The following is a 19,162-nucleotide window of genomic DNA, read 5'->3' as shown; positions in this document are numbered from 1 at the left end:
ACACACACACACACACACACACACACACACACACACACACATTCCCATTACACACTCCAGTTGTTCATTTGCCATATTTTCTCTTCCCAGCGGTGAGGCAGTGTGATCGGAGCCCCTGTGGCCGTGGAGCGACATGTCAGGAGGCTCCTGGAGGTTACCGGTGCCTCTGCCCGCCTGGATGGACCGGCCGGACGTGCCAGCTGGGTCAGTGTCTAAATCGACTTCAGATGACTAAATCAAGACTAAAATTAGGGCTAGGCAATAATTCACTATCATTGTTTAGTGAACCCAAACAAAATCATTGGTATAATATTATCTTATGATGTCATTCCACAAACTTCTCTTATTCAAATTAATGATGCTAAATGAAATGAATGACAGCTTTGACCAAATTTGTTAAACAAGGTCCGTTCAGTAACTGTTCTTGTTACGACAATGTAGATGCTCAAATAAAATAATTTTTTTTGTGCACTTTAAGAACTTCTGGTCCATGTCGGCTTCAAAGTTGAGATTGAAAGTTCATTCTTGACCTTGACAAAACAATCTCACCACACGGTCCATTCAGCAGCTGTTCAATTGGAAATCCAAACTAGTTATTGAGGGTTTTGTTTTGAAAGGTTTAGCCTGATGAATACTGGTGGAACACAGTACGTATTTTGTTTCTGTTCGTTTTGCATATATTTTCCTTATAGTGATGTAACATCTTAAAATTGTGATATTGATTTCAAGCATTTTACACAGCCTTAAGTAAAATAAATGTATGCAAAGAAAGAAAACTGAGACATAAATAGTGTTTTAAAGATGGAAGATGGCAGAACTATGCACAACTACTGTACAACTAATCACTAAAATATTACATTTTAACCGGAACCTGACAGATGGTCAGAGCAAAGACTCAAAAGTTAGTGCAAAGGGATCGAATCTGAGTGTAATGCCTCAGAAGTTTAGCATATTGGTTGTTTTTTTTATAACAGTGATCATTTTTCATCATTAAAGTCTGTCACTACAGTTGTTTGTACAAAGTTCTATTAATGAGAAAATCTGATATTTATCATCCTCAAAGGAATCTATTCATTGGAGTTTTAACACTGATCCTCTAACAAGTTAAATCAATCTGAGCTGTAATTCACAGCTGGTTTCAAAAGCTGTGTTTCAATGAGCAATATGTGATTATGTGTTCCATTTGAAGTGGAATATGCATTTAAAGCAAGTTAAAGAGGCAGAAAAGGCAGAAAAGGCTGACGGCATGTTAATTCTCATATCAAGCCATCCTGACTCAGAATCAGTATTCTCTAAATGCACGTCGTGTTGGGTCGCATTCACTCATATTGACAAGTATACTCCCACAGGGTTGTTGTGTGTGTACAACAGAGGAAATAGTGTACAGGATCAGGTCATACACACACATACACACACACACACACACACACACACACACACACACACACACACACACACACACACAGAGGATACACTATATACACAATCCATACAAAGGCTTGCGGGTTATGAAGTTAAAAGTAAGACATATTTCAGGATGACAGCCTCTCCTACTCCTCTGTGTTACAGTGATATGTCACTCTGACACTTGATAATCCCCCATAGTTCCACATCACAGGTCAGTAGCTCACAGTCACATACACACACACACACACACACACACACACACACACACACACACACACACACACACAGTGTTCAAACGCAAGTGATAAAAGTCTTTATAGCCTGAGCCATAAGGCAGAGCATCAGTAGTGCCTCAAATGGGGAAAGGCAATTATACTTTCTATCAGTTCTACTTTTATTAGCCGACTTCTGTCCTTACATATTCTCCACAGGCTTTTTCCATAGATAGAACACACACACACACACACACACACACACACACACACACACTCCACTAGTGCTAAATCCTAATAGACCTCTCACTGACTGTAACAGGTTTAGATTACCTATAACTGACTGACTACTTCCTCTTTATTCATTCAGCGTGTCTTTCTAATCCTCCTCCTCTTGCTATCAGAGCCAAGCCCTCGGGGGTTCCTGGCTTCTTACACTCCCAGTGCGACAAAGGGTGGGAATAGAAGGCACACATACACTTAACAGCAGTAGTGATACAGCAGGGGGATCTGTGCAGGGAAGATGTAAAAAGATGCTGCAAGGCATTACTTTGGATGTACTGTGCATTCATAAACATAATTTTTGTTAAAGGAAAGCACTCTGTCTCCAAGTGCTGGTGTGCGTCCTGCTGGCGTCTGCTCAGCGATTCCTCACTTCACAGTTCAAATCAAGCATCCACTTCAAAATTGAATTTAACAGGTGGCTGAAGATCGTTGGGGCCCAGTAGGAGACATCCAGGATTAGATTCAGTAGTTTTATGGGATGTTTGATCTCATTTCAGTGAGAGGTTTATGGTAATTTGTGTAGTTTGAGAGTTTGCAACAAGATTAGGTATTAGAATGGTATTTTGGTTTATTAATAGATTGGGTCAATAGTGGCATTTTGTGGGTCTTTTAACTTAATTTCCTATGTACCAACTGCCAAAACAACAACATATAAATAATAGTACATATTGTATACTTTATAATATAAATGTGTATAGTGATGGCTTTTGCACAATCAACTGAACAATAATACATTTATGTGAAAAGAAAAGACCAAAAAAAGGAAATCATGATTTAAAATAATCCAAATACATATGAGTACAATACTTCTGGAGAGTATGTTGGCATGGTAATCATGCTGGGTCAAAATACACATTTGCAGTTGATGTCGCAATGTCCATTTAGAATTATAGAGAAACTGATGTAGCAAGTGCTCAGTTTATCTGGTATAGATCTATCAGAGACATTATATATGATGTCTAAAGTAAAGATGAAATGTTTATCAGATATATGTTTTTAGAAACTGCTTCTTTCTCCCTTTAGACACCAACGAGTGTGAAATGAGTATATGCGTCCACGCCCGCTCTTGTCGCAACCTGATCGGTGGATACCTGTGTGACTGCCTTCCTGGATGGACAGGGCCTAACTGTGACATCAGTGAGTATAAAAGGGAAAGGAAAGGAATTAAATAAAGAGGAATGATTGTCCTGCAGCCGGTAGAGTAAGATGAAGAGCCTCAGAGGATTGTGTTTAAACAGCAGTTCCTCTGCAGCCCAGAGTCCCTGTGGGCTGGAGATCATTTTACTCAAAGGCCAGCTCTATCAATCTTCTGTCACAGGGAATCATTGCAATACACTAAAAATGTAGCACTAACCAAAAAGAATGTGTGAAGTTTTGTTTTTTAATGTTATTATCTCCTGCATCTCCTTTGTGACGTAAAAAATACAATCTGACATCCTGGTTTCACAGTATACTGCAACATCATTAATCACAGTCCGTTCTCTTTTCACTTTGTATATTGTTGTTTACAATAAACACAGTCATATCAAACCACCGTGTGACAGATTAATATAGTGTTTGTGCTTTCTCTGATTTCTAGGGAACAGCAGCTGTCAGGGTTTGTGTTTGAACGGCGGACGTTGTGAGGTGAGAGTCCCGGCTGTGCTGCTGTTCTCTGTCTGTCTAATGTGCATATCTCAGCTTCACTGTCTTCCTCTCACTCTCTCACATTCACTGTAGTGACATTGTCACCTTGTTTCTGTCATTCATTATCTTCAATCATACTCAACTCAACAAACAAGAGTTTTAATCACCGTCTCTCTAGAGTGCCCTTTCCCCTTATATAACCGTTGCTCTCTCTGTTTCATATATAAATAGCGCACTCTATATACTGTCCCATATAGGACCAGATGTCAGGGTCCAGATGCTTGTGTCCACCTGGTTTCTCTGGGAAATATTGCCAAATTGGTCTGACTCCTTGTGACAGCGCCCCCTGTCTGCATGGAGGACAGTGTGTGGAGCAGGATGGAAGGACCTTCACGTGCAACTGTCCCACTGGATATTCAGGAGTCTTCTGTGAGGTTGGACAACCTTCATAGATGTTAGTCTAAGGCTAGCTTAGTCTGCAGACTGAAAACATCTTCAATCTGGAAAATATCATAGAGTGTAATCATAAAAAGAAATGTAAAACAGTAAAACACAAATAACATGCTTAATGAAAAATTCAAAAATATACAGCATATGTAATGTTATTTTGATATTTTGTATTAAATCTTGAAAACACATAAAGTAGTTCACATTACTGTATATTTGATGTCAACTTGTTCCAAAGAGATGGACCTAAATATATGTAATGGAATATTAATTACAAAAAGTGCAAGGTGCACCAGTAAGGTACATAACACCATTTAAAGGAATACTTCAACCACAAAATGGCCATTTGTATGTTACCTTTAATTCTTGAAGAAGCATGTGAATGTAGAATCCAAAAATAGGACCGCGTTTAACAATCACAAAACTATATCAAATCATCTGTTTTCAAACTCACACAACTTGTTCACTATAATCCAAGTCTAATTTGTGCAGTTGAATGCTCACTCCTTCCAAAATACATCCATTTTTGCAAAGATCCCTTTAAAAAAAAACTTTGGTTGACTGTAAATGCAGAAGTGTCTTAGTATGGTTTAGCAAAAATGTGTTTGGAAGTAGTCCACTAAGCATAAACTGGATAAATGAGATTGGATTATACTGCACAAGTGTGAGAGTTTGTGATATAAAATTGCTGTTGTTAAACTCAACAAAGTTTGCTTAAAGAATTTAAAGTAACACAGGTTGAGTAATTGTATTACTCAATTATATTCCTTTAAAGACTTGGTAAAATGTGAATGAGCACCTTAAAATTTTGGAAAAAGACTGGCGTAGAGATGCTCATACATGAACCCACATATGTAAAAAATATACAGAGAGAAATAATACATATAATTTGTTAAACATTTAGGCAGATGTCTTAAATCTACTCAAACTGTATTAAACAATATAGACAGATGAAGTTCCAACAAGGGAAGTAGCTTAAAGTTGCCTGTCAATATTTGCTTTGTCACAGATCTGACTAAATGGATGTAACTGTTTTCTTTTTTTCCATGATTCCAGAAAGCGTTGGATATGTGCAATCCCAACCCTTGCCACAAGGGGGTGCCCTGTCACAGCACGGAGGGCAGATACGTGTGTGCATGCCCAGAGGGTTACTATGGTAACGAGTGCATGAACCTCAAAAATCCCTGCATTGGTCAACACTGTCCAGGTAAGAAAAATATGGGTGCGCGCCCTAAAAAGTACAAAATCTCTATGAAGTCTGGTCTGACCTCTCTGTCTCTGCCTCTGTGTCTTGTAGGCGCCATGTCTGACACAACTCACGGGGGGGTCAGCTTCTACATCATCCTGGTAGGCATCCTAGCTTTAGTGACGGTCTGTGGCTGTGCGGCGTGCGCCTTCATCCTCTCACACTTCCATCGAAAGCGGAAAAAGCAGCAGGCCGTCCCTCAGGAAGAAGGCATCAACAACCAGAGGGAGTATGTCAACCTCATCAGAAACGTGGACCGTCCCGTGCCCCTCCTGCCTCCTGCCGCCCCACTCGCACACCCTCCAGCCCCTCCTGCCCCAGTCTCACATTGCTACGAGGAGATTGAACTGACACTGCCGCCCTCCCCAGCACCTTCACACCCGTCTCCGGCACTAAAGCCTCCTCACGGCCCCAAACTGGACATTTCAAACCGGGAGAGGGAGAAGTTGAACCGCTACAACTACACAGACAACCAGGAACTGGAGGCCTGACCCTTGAACCTTTGGGCTTCGGAGGAGCTTTTTTAGTTCTATTTCATTTTGTGTTCTTCGCACTCTCTCGCCAACGGGGACCTGTTTCCAGTTTCTTGCACTGTGTCACTGTTGCAGTTATGAAAATGGGGTGATCTTATGACCTTTATGTGCTCAAATAGCACCAGAAAACACCTGAGGAGTGAAGGCTGCTAAGTAAAAGGGTCAACAGTCTAACTGCGTTGTCGTCTTTGACTTTATGAAGCAGCAGATGCATGATGTTTGACTGACAGACTCATCAGACTCTTGATTTATTCTTGAGGCTTAAAGACTTGCCTTGGAGTGCCTGAGATACAGTCAAGAGGAAATAGAGGATCAATCCTCTGTAGGAGCCTCTCGACCTGTTGGGTTTGATTGGGGTTCAGACCTCCATTTCTGTTTGTGACTGAACTCTGACAGACAGAGAGATCAATGAATAGACGCTTATTTAACACTCAATGTGTGTGTCTGTGTCTGGTTGTGTGTGTGAGAGTGAAAGAGAGAATGTATATTATGAGTGTACATGGGGGAGAAGGACAGTTTACTTTAAGAAAAAAGAAAAAAAGTTGATATATGTCAAAGTGGGTGCATACTCCTGCTCTAAAGGCTTTTAAGCCTTTGTTTTAAAACTATACACTGTTGCCTGTATTGTCTTTGTAATACTACAGTTTGTTGAAGATGTATGATTGTTTCATACCTTCGTGTAAAGTAGCTTTTTTGTACATGAATATATTGTACATATTGATGCCCATTTTGTACTGTGGTTTGGTCTGAAAGTATCACTGTATTGCTTTGCTCTGTTTGTCCCATTTCACTTTCCATTTGGAGCAACCAGCACATGTGGATTGTAATAAAAGTGCATTTACCAACTCTATTTCATTTTTTTATTGGCTTTAATCATTTATTACCAGAGTTACAGTCGCTGCTAGTGGGAGGTGTCAGCGTTACCACACAGAGATTATTGACTATTGTCAGTAAGAGTGAAGTGCTTCTCGCCCTTTTTATATGTGCATAACAAGTGCATATTTGGAATGCAATGACAGGCTTTGTTGTAAATATTCTCAGAAGTCCAAGCAAGGATATTTCACAATGAAGCAATAAGGAATACATACTGTAATATTTGTGAAGTTATCATTTGCTGTATATTTATTAGTTTGCAATTCAAGTGAGTTACAAGCTCAAAAACTGTACAGGCTCAGTTGTCACAGTCCAACGTCTTTCCACCTCTTAAACCACGGGTTGTTCCATTTGTACAAATTTATGTTGTGCAACCAGCAGTGCTTCTACAGTGACCTTATGGATGCCAAATTTGTAAGGCTAAGTTGAATGCAAATATGTAAGTGATGCAGAAGTGATACTATATGAAATTATGCAGCCAAAGATAATATTTCAGGCTTTAAATATTTCTCTCATTGTAAGCTTAAAAGCAGTTTGAGAACAAATTTATGGATAAAATCATTGTTTAAAGGCTTAAACGGGGAAGTGGTGTTTCCTTTACATTATAAGAAACAGGTGCAGCAATAAACAGACTTAAGGATACAGAGAACCAGCATCACTTTTAAAAGTAATATGACAAATCACGATGGTCTTTGCAAGAAAGCATGAAGTACTTGTTACCCTTTGTGATTGTGCGTGTCCACTTCTCAGATGCTATGACAAGCTGTCTTGTTCAAATCACTGTCAGAGTCCCAAAAGGAAGATATTTCATGATGGAGCACAGTTCACAGCCACTCACAGTCTCTGTCTCTTTTTGACACACAATGTTGCTGACAGTGCAGGAAAATAACAGGAAACCACCTGATTGACCCGAGTCTTCCTAGAGAACGACTGTGTAGTTGTGAGAAACTTGTCTGTTGTTGGAAAGTTGGTAAAACTTACAGTACTCTAGTAACCTCAATGGTGTGTAATTGTAAATTCCTTATAATCATTAACTTGGAGTTTCTACAGGGTATTTTCAACAAGTGCAACACTTAAGGTATAACAACAAAAACAGCTAAAATATACCATATACTAAACATATAAACACATGTAAAATACAACATACAACATGTACAGTTTGTGGCAGTGTACTGTATGTAAGCGGCAACTCCCTTCATCTATGTGTGTCGTGCTGTTGTTGAAATGACAAATTTGCTGTAAAAGGGTACGAAAGGAAGGGTTTTATGTCGGGCCAGTGTAAAGTGGCAGCAGGGTCACAGCAGCAACAGTTAATGGGCAAATGCATGTGACAAATGTCACCTTTGGCCTGTGCAAAGAGCAGCAGGCTGGAAATGGACACATGCTTCCTGTCACCACCCTGGTCAGGAGGAAAAATGGGAAATAAGAGTTTGACACGTGCACAAAGTACCCGGACCCTCTCTACACATGCTGTATGCACCAGGATGTCAGGCATCAACTTGCTGACTGCCTCGGTAAAAAAACGTTTCATCTTTATACCTTTTATATCCCACGTGATGACAGTGAAGCAGCTGATACTTGCATGTAAGTTTGCTCCCTTCAGTTTTGATGCCATGACAGGAACGCCAGACTCACAGCTAGTTTGTCAACTCTTCTTTGAAACAGAATCTTTCTGGTGTTTGTCTCTGACTCCCCTGACAGCCAGTGGGTAATAGTACAAATATAGGGTAATCTGGGGTTCAAGCAATGATTGACTTGTCAATTGGGATAAAAATGTAGACTGTTAGAATGGCATGCTTCTTTGTAGGAGAAGCATCATTTATTTCAATTCTGGATTGCCGCATTTAGTATTTGTTCACAAATACATACTGTTTGTTCGCATTTTATTTCATTACATCAAGGTAATCTCAAAAGTGGTGATGGCTTCAATATTATGGGCATTTCTCCTGTCTTACAGGGACATCTTGTGGCTACAGCAGGTACACAAATGTTAAAACCCCTCACACTTTTTAAATAGTGTATGACAAGTGTTACCAATCTCACTTTCTAATATCATTATCAAGTGGCTTGAAAACAGGTATTTGGCATGAGGAATTAACATTTTTCATATATCTTTAAAATCGTATAGAGCACTAGCATGAGTAAACAGAACCAAAGAACATGTATCAATTATTGGGACTAACAGGCTACTTTGAACAAAATATATTTACAATGTGATAGATTCATGGAAGATCGCAGTATAAATTAGTTATGAATTAAACTGTTGACGTATTGGCCAAACAGTCACTAAAATGTAAAAAGGTAATTGACATATATATATATATGCTGTATATATATATATATATATATATATATATATATATATATATATATATATACACCGTTAAGTAAAGCTGAAGTTAAGGCAGGAAGCAGGAATACTGGGACTTGAGTGACGCAGGAAGACATCTCTACAATATTCAAAAACATGTTGGAGTGGGTGGCATACAGAGCAAGAGCCCAAGAGAAGAAAAAGTCATTAACCGATTGAGATTAAGGAATACAGATTTAAATTAAACACTTCATGGAGTATGCAAACATCCAACTCGAGCATGTATGCACTGCAATAAACTGGAAACTGTCCAACATATACAGTAGACTGAAAGAGATATGATGAGGAACGGAAGAAGTTATATCAGGGTTGAATGATGAAAAATGCAAACTTACACAATGGAACTAGACATCATGGAAGATATCAAATATTCTGATGATTTATTTAAAAGCAACAGGAATAATAGAAATAATTGAATTTGTATTATTTTGTTTATTTTACTGCTAAACTACTGATCCACACTCCGGTCCAACAGGTGGCGGTAATGGGCCTTAAAGTTGGTTGCCAACCGCCATTACAAGTCAAAGAAGAAGAAGCAGAAGCAGAAGCAGAAGCAGAAGCAGAGGAAACTAATGTGCTGTGTGAATGCTGGGAATACACCCGAATTAAAGGCAAAGGGTTTGGTTGGAAAGTCAGTGCAATAGCCAAAGAATATGGTTTAAATGGGTTACAGTATGGTCCCAATGTAATGTGGGGAAATGTTCCGCCTTGGATATTACCAGTTCACAATGTAGATGTATCACTCATAGCACAGAGGAACAAATGGATGGAAAGAAACTCGTATGACATTGGACATCAGACTCAAGTATACATCAACAATAATTATTATAACTATCTGCAGATTTATACAGATGGATCTAAAGACAACGGGAATGGGCACGTAGGATCAGGGGTTTTCATTCCAGAATTTAGTGTGACCTTATGTAAACGAATTAATGACAGACTGTCTGTGTTCACAGCTGAAATGACTGCAATCATCTTGGGACTGCAATGGGTAGAAGAGGTCAGGCCTGAGAGAGTGGTCATCTGTTCAGATGCTGCTGCAGCTTTAAACAGCCTAAAGTTAAAACAAGCAATAAGAGAGGATTTAGTGATGGAAATATCTCTGATCATGTTGAGACTTCAAAGACTGGGAACAAATGTTAAATTTTGTTGGGTTCCTGCTCATGTAGGAGTGGAGGGCAATGAGAGAGCAGATATGATTGCAAAGAGAGCACTAAAACTAAAAGAAGAGCAGATATTGAATATTCCTTTTGGGAAGGGGGAAGCCAAAGCATTAATAAGAGAGGCAGTACGGGATTTATGGCAGAAGAAGTGGGACAATGACAACAAAGGAAGACATTATTATAACGTTCAAAAATCCATAAATGTGAAGACATACAAAGGGAAGTATAGAAGAGAGGAGGTCATATTATCGAGGTTAAGATTCGGACATACAGGACTTAACTCAACGCTGTATTTAATGGCAAAAAGGGACTCAGATAAGTGCACTATTTGTAATGTCACTGAAGACGTGGAGCATGTTATCCTAAAATGTCGAAGATACAATTCAGAAAGGAACATCTTGAAGCAAAAAATTTGTCAGTTGGGACGGAGGTGGAGTTTGGAGGGAGTTCTTGTAGTGGACGAAGAATGGCGTGAGTGCTGCAGGGCACTGTTGCGATTTCTTAAAGAAACGGGATTAGACCGTAGAATTTAGTTGTTAGCAGGTGTTGATTAGGTAAATATTATTAGTAGTATTATGTATTTATTTATTTATGTGTTTGAATTTATTTTATAATTTATTTTTATTATTATTATTATTTTTTTTATGATTATTATTATGATTATTATTATTATTATTATTATAATTTTTTTTTAGAACAGTAATGAAACTGCACACTCCGGTACAGTAGGTGGCGGTATGCACCTATTCAAGTTGGTTGCGACCCGCCAATCAAATTTAAAGAAGAAGAAGAAGAAGAAGAAGAAGAAGAAGAAGAAGAAGAAGAAGAAGAAGCAGGAAGAAGAAGAAGAAGAAGAAGAAGAAGAAGAAGAAGAAGAAGAAGAAGAAGAAGAAGAAGAAGAAGAAGAAGGAGGAGGCGTGTGACACTTCGCTAACGTCGCCCTCGACAGACTGAAAACAACCCAAGTGTGTGTTGGTGGTCAGTAAAACAGGTACGCCGTGGATTTTAAAACGAAGCTAATTGTGTTGTGCAGCTGTGTTTCGTGTGTTGCTGGTGTTAAAGAGGCTGCGATACACGCGCTGCTCCTGACGTCTTTGAAAACTAGCTAAACTGAAGCTAAGCTAGCTGTGATGCTAACTGTCTAACGTTAACAGGCCCGCTGCATGCGCAGTCAGGCCGATATGCATGCTATCAAACTCCTCCGCTAATTCCGGAGACATTGCTGTTTGACATCTGAAAATCCTAAAAGTGATATGAAGGGTGCATGAATATCATAATTAAATTCAGTTTACAATGCACAAACAGGGCTGTTGTGTAACTTAAATTAGCGTGACAATGATATTAGACCACGTTAGTTTGCTATGTTAGCATATTGGCTGCAGGCGGTTTAGCTGCTCCTGTAATGTTGATATACTAAACAAACAAATAATGCATGTGACAAAACAGAGAGGCAAGTATCTATAAAGCATTGGCAGTAATGTGCAAAAAAAAAACAGTTTTAGTTTGTTATCTTGAACGTCACTTCCCACTGCAACGACAAATGTTATTAGCTACAGTCAGGGCCAGTTGGAAGGAAGTGACTAAAATGATCAATTCACTTTTAATTTAGTTAGAACATATTGTCTTTAGTCAGAGCTGAGTAAGAAGGAAATCATACCAGAAAGTATATGTAAATAACTTATTGGTCTCTTTTTGATATCAATAAATATATATAGTCATGTTTGTGACAAAAGGGTAAAGTTAAATGTATTACACTGGTCAAGTGTCAATGTCACAAAGTCAATGTGTTTAAAAAAAAAAAAAACAACAACTTCTAAGTCACTGATTTGTATTTGCTTGACCCACAGTATAAATAACACACGTAAAATAGACAAAATATTAATAATACCGCAAACAAATTATTCTGATATATTGCTTGCCCAATGTTATCTGTACTTGAGTCACACTTTGTGTTGTGTAAAACAATTACTGAGCCTCTGTTGTGCTCGTAGATGTATTGGTTGTGGTTTATGGTTTATTATTTTAGTAAGAATTGGTTATGTACAGTAGTCTCTGAGCTCTATCTGTACAGCTTGTCTCAGTCAAATATTTATTTTTAGAAAAGTAGTCTTTTTTTTTTCTTCTGTCTTTCACTCTACGCCTCTTCCACATCCATATTTGTGCTGCATTTCTTCATGTCCTTGTGTGCTCTCTTTCTCCCTCGCTCTCCTCTCTCCCATTTTTCTTCTCGCTCTTCCACTCTACAGCAGCCGTGCCACGCCGCGCCCCCACCCCCAGCGGAGCCGTCATGTGGCAAGAGGCCCGCAAACACGAGCGCAAGCTCCGTGGCATGATGGTAGATTACAAACGCCGAGGAGAGCGACGGCGAGAGTACTACGAGAAGATAGTAAGAGACTTCTATCATCAACAGATCTGAGCGACACTTGAATATGATTGCTACTACGGTGGAGCTCTGTGGCACGAGTTCCTCACGGACCTTATCCTCTGATTTTTAGTTGCTGCACCGTATTAACAGCTCTTACTAATTGTGTGCTCCAGATCTCATCTTTCCTGATCTTGCTTCAGTTGTTCTCTCTGTTGAGGCACCGGTTTGAGCTTTAAGTAGGCTGATGCGTTGGCTGAGACTCCTTCACCTCCTGCTAGCTTTCTGTTTCTGCTAGTTGCTTTTTGTTCTGGCTGTCTACATAGAGCCACATTTAGACCTACGATGACAGATGCCTACACTAACTCTCTTGCGTCAGCATTTTGCACAATAAAGAAGAGATTTGTGAGCCACGTTTTGCCTCACTTTACCAGACACTGTAAAGCACCACATACACAAGCCTATATTGTCCTTATGGGTTGAATAGAAGATGACTTTGAGGCGTTTAATGTCTGTGCAGAATAATATCTTTCACAATTTGGTTAGTTATTTTATTTAGATCGTAACAAGATTCCATTTTATTGCCTCTCATTTTGTCTCAACAGAAAAAAGATCCAGCTCAGTTTCTGCAGGTTCATGGCCGAGCCTACAAGATCCATCTGGATCCTGCTGTAGCGATGGCTGCAGAGAGCCCCATCAACATGTGAGTAAACACGCACACCAAGAAAAGTGGGGCTTAAAGTCTAAAACCTGAATTTAATTTTAAGTGCAATTAGAATAATTTGTTTCAGGTTTAAATAGTCAAGATAATTGAGTGTTCACACTACTCTTAAGCAGCAGTCCACTTTAGATGATGAGAAACACTGTGATTGACTTGTAGAAATCCAGTCAAATAAAGAGTTGGATGACAGTTATCATGAATGAAAATAAAATATTTTGATACAACCTAATTCAATCTTGGGCACAATAGAGTCAAACAGTTGGTAAGAACAGACAACCTGTGTGTGTGTATATATACATTATTTGACTCGTGGGTCTAATTAAATGAAATTGCGGGGAAAGTAGAAAAAAATGAAAGCTACAAAAAGAGATTGAGTAAAGCCATAACATCAGCAAATGTTAATGTTATTAACCAATACATTTTTCAACATTGTTTTCTATTGGGGAAAATAGAGGGTTTAGATAGCATACACCTCAAAGTTTATCAAATGCCATGTAATTAAACATTGATCTTATCATTTGTCATTGTATCATTTATTATTTATTTAAGTAGATTCTATATAAACTTTGATGGATTAGTGGTCAATGAAGTCAAATAATATGGCAGCACTCCAGAAAGTCAGAGATGAAATCAATGCTTTCCCGTCGGGTCAGTGTTGCTGATCAGAACATCCCTCTCTCTCTTGTTTTGTCTAAAGGATGCCATGGCAGGGAGACGCCAACAACATGATTGACAGGTTTGATGTGAGGGCTCACCTGGACTACATCCCCACCTACACACCTCCGCTGCTCAGCACATCGTAAGTCTTAAAGTTACCTCACGTAACACTGGATCCAGAATCAGCATCGTTGGCAGTGAAAGCAAATGAATATCCACGCAGAATTAAACTCTCTATTTTCCTCCGTGACTTTTCTTTTTTTGGATTTATCCATTGATAGTTTACCGAGGGTGGGGGTCTGCAAATCATGATTAGCCACCTGCAGGGAAAGGCACTTGACAGCGATGTAATAGGATGTGACGCACAAAATATTAAAACATTTTTTTATTTTCAGTGACAGTATCACCTCAAACTCCAAGATAAGAGGTGTTTCCTTTGAACGATTGTCCACTGTGCAAAAAATAAAATTAAAATAACCGTTATTTATTTCCATGTCATATTATTGTCAATTATTTTGTCAAAGCCTGAGACCAGGTCCACACACATATGTTTTGCTCCGTTTACACTGAGCGTCCACACTACCCCGGAGTTTTCAAAGCACTGAAAACTGAGAAGTTTGAAAACTCCGGGTTACCTTTTCGTGTGGACGCTCGTAAATGCATAAGTTTAGAAACGATGACGTAGACACCCACGTTCGCTACTTGATTGGTTCTGAGCAGCCGCGGCGTGTCCTTCCCTAAATTCGTCACACCCCTATCACGTGACCCTTACCCGGAAATTCACCAACAACAACAGCCTTGATTACCGAACGACTACCAAGCTAATTCAACATGGAGGACTGACTACAGGCGTTGTTGACCTTGTTGTCTTTACTAGTAGCTGTTCAGTTAAAGTCTGCATGTCTGCGGAGGAAGCTGCTGTTATTGGAGCGATTAGTGAGCGGCGTGTCCAGCGGCGTTATCTGACCTACAGAGCGGCTGTCTGAAGTCACGGTTAGCGGCTTTGTGCAACCAATCTACTTCCTGTTTACACTGGCCCCACCTGCATGCCCAGTGTACGGGAATAGTCACGTGACATTTGTTTTCAGGCGTTGTAGTCTGGACAGAGATCGTTTTTGTTTGTTAATCGTTAAGACGAAAACGTATTAGTGTGGATGTAGACTCAGGGAGCCGCAACAGAGGGACTGAAGAGCCGCATGCGGCTCCGGAGCCGCAGGTTGCCGACCCCTCAGACAGACAGACAGACAGACAGACAGACAGACAGACAGACCTTGCTTTATAACTGTATTGCGTAGTATGCAACAATCGTTTGCCTGTTTGAATGTTATAACTCTGTTGTTCTTTCTACCTTATACTATCACACCAGTCTTTTTACTCTACTCTTATATTGGTGCATTATACCAGTTGTTACTGTATTTAATAATAACTGTGTTGCTAAGTAATTTAACGTTTCATTGATGAGATTATCTTTTCAGTTTCTCCCTTTACACAGCTTCAGATTCAGATGTTTCAGAGAAAGTGGTCAAATAGAAAACAACCTTCTGCTCTTTGTCTCTACAGAACCCCAGAGCAGGAGATGGAGGAGAGAAAGTGCAATTATGAGCGATACAGAGGCCTAGTGCAGAATGACTTCGCAAACAGTGAGTATCAAAAACTCCATAGCTGAAAAGTTGAATTTCATTTGACTAATACATTACATTAACATTAGGTCTCATGTTGCAATACTGTCAAGCCACTGTTAATGCTTGTGTTCCTAACGTGCCTATAATAGTCTGTTAATCTGCCCTCAGTGGGTATATTTTGCAGTCGTGTTGTGCTCTTAAACTCCCTGCTGTCCTACAGTCTCTGAGGAGCAGTGTTTATACCAGATCTACCTGGATGAGCTCTACGGTGGCCTGCAGAAACCAAATGAGGATGAGAAGAAAAAGTATGTCTTTGTAATGTTATTGAAATGTTTCTCTTTTCCTCCACTGTGCATTTATATCGATGATTCTTAGAGTATTAGATTTGCGATGCATTTCTGAGTCTTTGTTCCTGTTGCAGACTGGCTGAAAAGAAGGCCTCTATTGGTTACACCTATGAAGACAGCACTGTGGCGGAGCCAGACCCCGAGTCAGACAAAGATGAAGACAATTCAGAGAGTGAATCCGAAGAGGATGAAGGCATCCCAGATATTGGTGAGGAAATGGTTTTGACACTAATGAAACTTGCACATCAGGAAAATGAATAATTCAGAGATTAAACATAACGGTTATTCAGAAAAAGGATACAGAGCAGAAATGTTAGTTTTAGTCTTCCTTGTTAGATTTTATCATATGTAGTCAACCTCATCTTGCTTTGTTTAGTTGCCTCAAGGTCTGGGTATTTAACTCTAATCTTAGTCAAAGGAAAACAAGTCAATAAACTGTTGACTTGTTGTTCAGACATCTAGTCCTGTCAAAATATCACCTTCTTTCTCCCAAGCCATGTCTTTGTCATTGTTAACTTTAACCTAAGTAAGTTACTCCGAGTCCTTTTGTCTGTACTCATTGTGTGTTGCTGGTGTAGTCCTGACGTATTTTAAACTTTAGTTGGTTTTTTGTCAATAACATTGCATGTTTATATCGTCAGTTAGTTTTTAATGACGTGTTAGTCACAGGAAAAAAAGATTGTTGACGGACATATTTAGTCAGTTGGTCAGTTTGTAATATATCTAGAAATTATTATTCCGTCAATTCTGTGTGTGTGTGTGTGTGTGTGTGTGTGTGTGTGTGTGTGTGTGTGTGTGTGTGTGTGTGTGTGTGCGCGTGCGCGCAGATGTGGAGGTTGATGTTGATGAGTTGAACCAGGAACAGGAGTTGGACCTAAACAAAATTGCAACCCCATATGGAATGGCTGAAGGAGACTTTGTTAGGTAACATATCAGTAATTATATCATCATGTCTCAAACGCTGTAATGTGCCATCATTGAGATTCTTTTGCTTTTATAGTTTGTGAGTAAACTTTCCATCTGTTGTTGACTTTTTATATGTATATTTAAATAAGCAGTTAAAAATATAAATATAAAACTCAAAATGTTACACTCTTGACATAAGGATTTTTTTATTGTTGTGACACCATTTGACTTTGATTACCATGACCTGTTTATCAGGATGTTGAGGAAAGACAAGGAGGAAGTGGAGGCCATCAAACATGCCAAGGCGCTGGAGGCAGAGAAGGCCATGTACTCTGTAAGATAACATCCACTGAGGAATATGAGTGTGTCGTGTGATTAGTATGTGAGAATTTATAAGTGACACCTTTGATCATTTCAGGGCCGGCGTTCTCGCAGACAAAGGAGAGAGTTCAGAGAGAAGAGACTAAAAGGTAGACAGATCAGCCCACCAAGGTAAAATAATTTTCTTTTACAGAGGATTTTCTCATTAACATTAAGCTTTCCTCAAAATATGTTTAGCTAATAACATAATTCTTCTGTATTTCAGCTATGCAAGGAGAGACAGCCCAACATACGATCCCTATAAACGGTGAGTAGAATATTTCGTTCTTAATTTCTTGATAATCTGAGTTTATATCTGAACTTTGTTTTCTGATCTCTCTCTCAGGCCAGAGTCAGAGTCTAGCTCTGAGTCGCGGTCACGTTCTCGTTCTCCTGGTCCAGAGAAGATCACCTTCATCACCAGCTACGGAGGCAGCGACGATGAAGCAGTAGCTGCAGCAGCAGCAGCAGCAGCAGCAGCAGCAGCAGCCGCCGCCGCAACAACAGCAGCAGCAGCAGCGGCAGCCGCCGCAGCAGCAGCAACAGCAGCAGCAACAAAAACAAGCGCTCCTCACTCTGGACACGTCCCCTCCAACTTGCAACACCCTGCAGGTCATAGCAGGGGCTCCCGGTCGGTAACTTTCCGGCTTCCTTCCATTAGTTATTGTCCTCGTACAGTTGAATTTGTGTCTGTTGAATTGACCGCAGCTGTTGAGGCAGAAAGACGATGAAATACAGATTTTTGTGGTAGGTGTAATGTCAGTGCAGAAAGTTACTGATAAATAAAAAATCAACCTATTCTGCATGTACTAAAGGGTGAGGTTGAATTAGTTTATGATTGTGCATGTCAGATTATGGCAAAGCAATGAGTATCATATTGTATCTGCAATCGTATACTATGCAAGTATATGAGATTTTGATATTTGCTTATTTATACCTCTCTACAAAGTCCAGAAGTATTCTGAAAGTAGGCTAGGTGCTGGGCTGGTGTTGTTACTAAAACCGCGTGTCTCTGTTTGTCCAGGAGACGAAGGTCCTCCTCCAGTCGCTCCCCTTCCTCCTCCTCCCGCTCTTCATCTCAGTCCACCTCTCGCTCGTCCTCCCGTTCGCGGCGTACCCGGCGCGGACGCGGGGTAAGGGACGGGCGCCGATCCCGGACCCGATCGCGGTCGAGACGCCGTTCCAGATCTCACTCCCGGGGTAGAGGAGGGAACGGAGGGGCTGCATCCTGGAGGAGACGGGACCGGACACGATCGCGGTCCACCGACAGAGAGCGAGAGAGGGAGAGAGAGAGGGAGAGAGACCGGGACCGGGACCGAGACAGGAGACGATACTCAGCACGCAGACGGACGAGGTAAGACTCCCTAGTGTCTCCCAACAGTGCTGCAGTTATTGTTTTGCAACACACATGGCAGTGACACATGCTATCTTTCTGTTTTCTGTCAGGTCCCGTTCCAGCTCACGGCAGGGGGGCAGTTCGAGGCGAGGGGGTCGCAACAGTGGAGGCCACCGGAGGGGAGACAGCGGCAGCCGCAGTCCCTCTCAGTCCCCCAGTCGCCTCAACCTCAGTCCCTCCCCTCACAGAGGAGACCTGCCTTCTACCAACACCGTCCGTGACAAGCTAAGAAAGTAAGACGATCACTGCAGTAAACACCCATCCACTGTAGTCCTGTGCTCTTGGCAAAACCCTGATTTTCATAAATTGCATCCACATTTTACATTCCATTATAAGCATTTTCATCACAGCGCCCAAGCAGAATGAACAGAAAAACACTATGATTAAATTTCAATTACGGACACACTGATTCTATCCTCTGCTGTGCACAGAGAGGCTCAGAACACACACACACACACACACACACACACACACACACACACACACACACACACACACACACACACACACACAACATGATAATGTCTGCATCACCCCAGCTAATTGTCCTTTCTCTGTCCGCGTCTCCAGGCCTGATACTCCGGGTGGTAAAGAGACGGGAGCTGCCAAAGTCAGTAAGAATTTG

The 19,162-nt window shown here is 40.4% G+C and overlaps 2 protein-coding genes across 3 annotated transcripts in view; both read left to right on the top strand.

Annotated features, from left to right (window-relative positions):
- Window positions 1-6,606, top strand: part of LOC137873258 (protein jagged-1b) — a 44,663-nt gene extending 38,057 nt beyond the window's left edge. The window contains exons 9-14 of the mRNA XM_068711537.1: window positions 91-204; window positions 2,928-3,041; window positions 3,484-3,530; window positions 3,788-3,964; window positions 5,034-5,184; window positions 5,275-6,606. Coding sequence (XP_068567638.1) covers window positions 91-204; window positions 2,928-3,041; window positions 3,484-3,530; window positions 3,788-3,964; window positions 5,034-5,184; window positions 5,275-5,714 — 1,043 coding nt within the window. The 3' untranslated portion in view covers window positions 5,715-6,606. The remainder of the gene's footprint in view (window positions 1-90; window positions 205-2,927; window positions 3,042-3,483; window positions 3,531-3,787; window positions 3,965-5,033; window positions 5,185-5,274) is intronic.
- A 4,365-nt stretch (window positions 6,607-10,971) lies between these two features.
- clasrp (CLK4-associating serine/arginine rich protein) overlaps window positions 10,972-19,162 on the top strand; it is a 12,602-nt gene continuing 4,411 nt past the window's right edge. The window contains exons 1-15 of one of the 2 annotated variants that reach the window (XM_068711539.1): window positions 10,972-11,157; window positions 12,413-12,552; window positions 13,134-13,231; window positions 13,947-14,048; window positions 15,467-15,546; window positions 15,749-15,833; window positions 15,950-16,083; window positions 16,703-16,799; window positions 17,037-17,115; window positions 17,200-17,273; window positions 17,368-17,409; window positions 17,488-17,772; window positions 18,166-18,495; window positions 18,588-18,770; window positions 19,108-19,151. In XM_068711539.1, the coding sequence (XP_068567640.1) occupies window positions 12,454-12,552; window positions 13,134-13,231; window positions 13,947-14,048; window positions 15,467-15,546; window positions 15,749-15,833; window positions 15,950-16,083; window positions 16,703-16,799; window positions 17,037-17,115; window positions 17,200-17,273; window positions 17,368-17,409; window positions 17,488-17,772; window positions 18,166-18,495; window positions 18,588-18,770; window positions 19,108-19,151 (1,732 nt within the window). In that variant the 5' untranslated portion in view covers window positions 10,972-11,157; window positions 12,413-12,453. The remainder of the gene's footprint in view (window positions 11,158-12,412; window positions 12,553-13,133; window positions 13,232-13,946; window positions 14,049-15,466; window positions 15,547-15,748; window positions 15,834-15,949; window positions 16,084-16,702; window positions 16,800-17,036; window positions 17,116-17,199; window positions 17,274-17,367; window positions 17,410-17,487; window positions 17,773-18,165; window positions 18,496-18,587; window positions 18,771-19,107; window positions 19,152-19,162) is intronic. The other variant, XM_068711538.1, reaches the window with a different exon arrangement.

This window comes from Cebidichthys violaceus, unplaced genomic scaffold, assembly GCF_023349555.1.
Source record: "Cebidichthys violaceus isolate CVI_PGR_0920_01 unplaced genomic scaffold, fCebVio1.0.p SCAF_1, whole genome shotgun sequence".
Lineage (NCBI taxonomy): Eukaryota > Metazoa > Chordata > Actinopteri > Perciformes > Stichaeidae > Cebidichthys > Cebidichthys violaceus.
The sequence above is the reverse complement of the archived record's forward strand: the minus strand, read 5'-3'. Positions and strand labels throughout refer to the sequence as shown.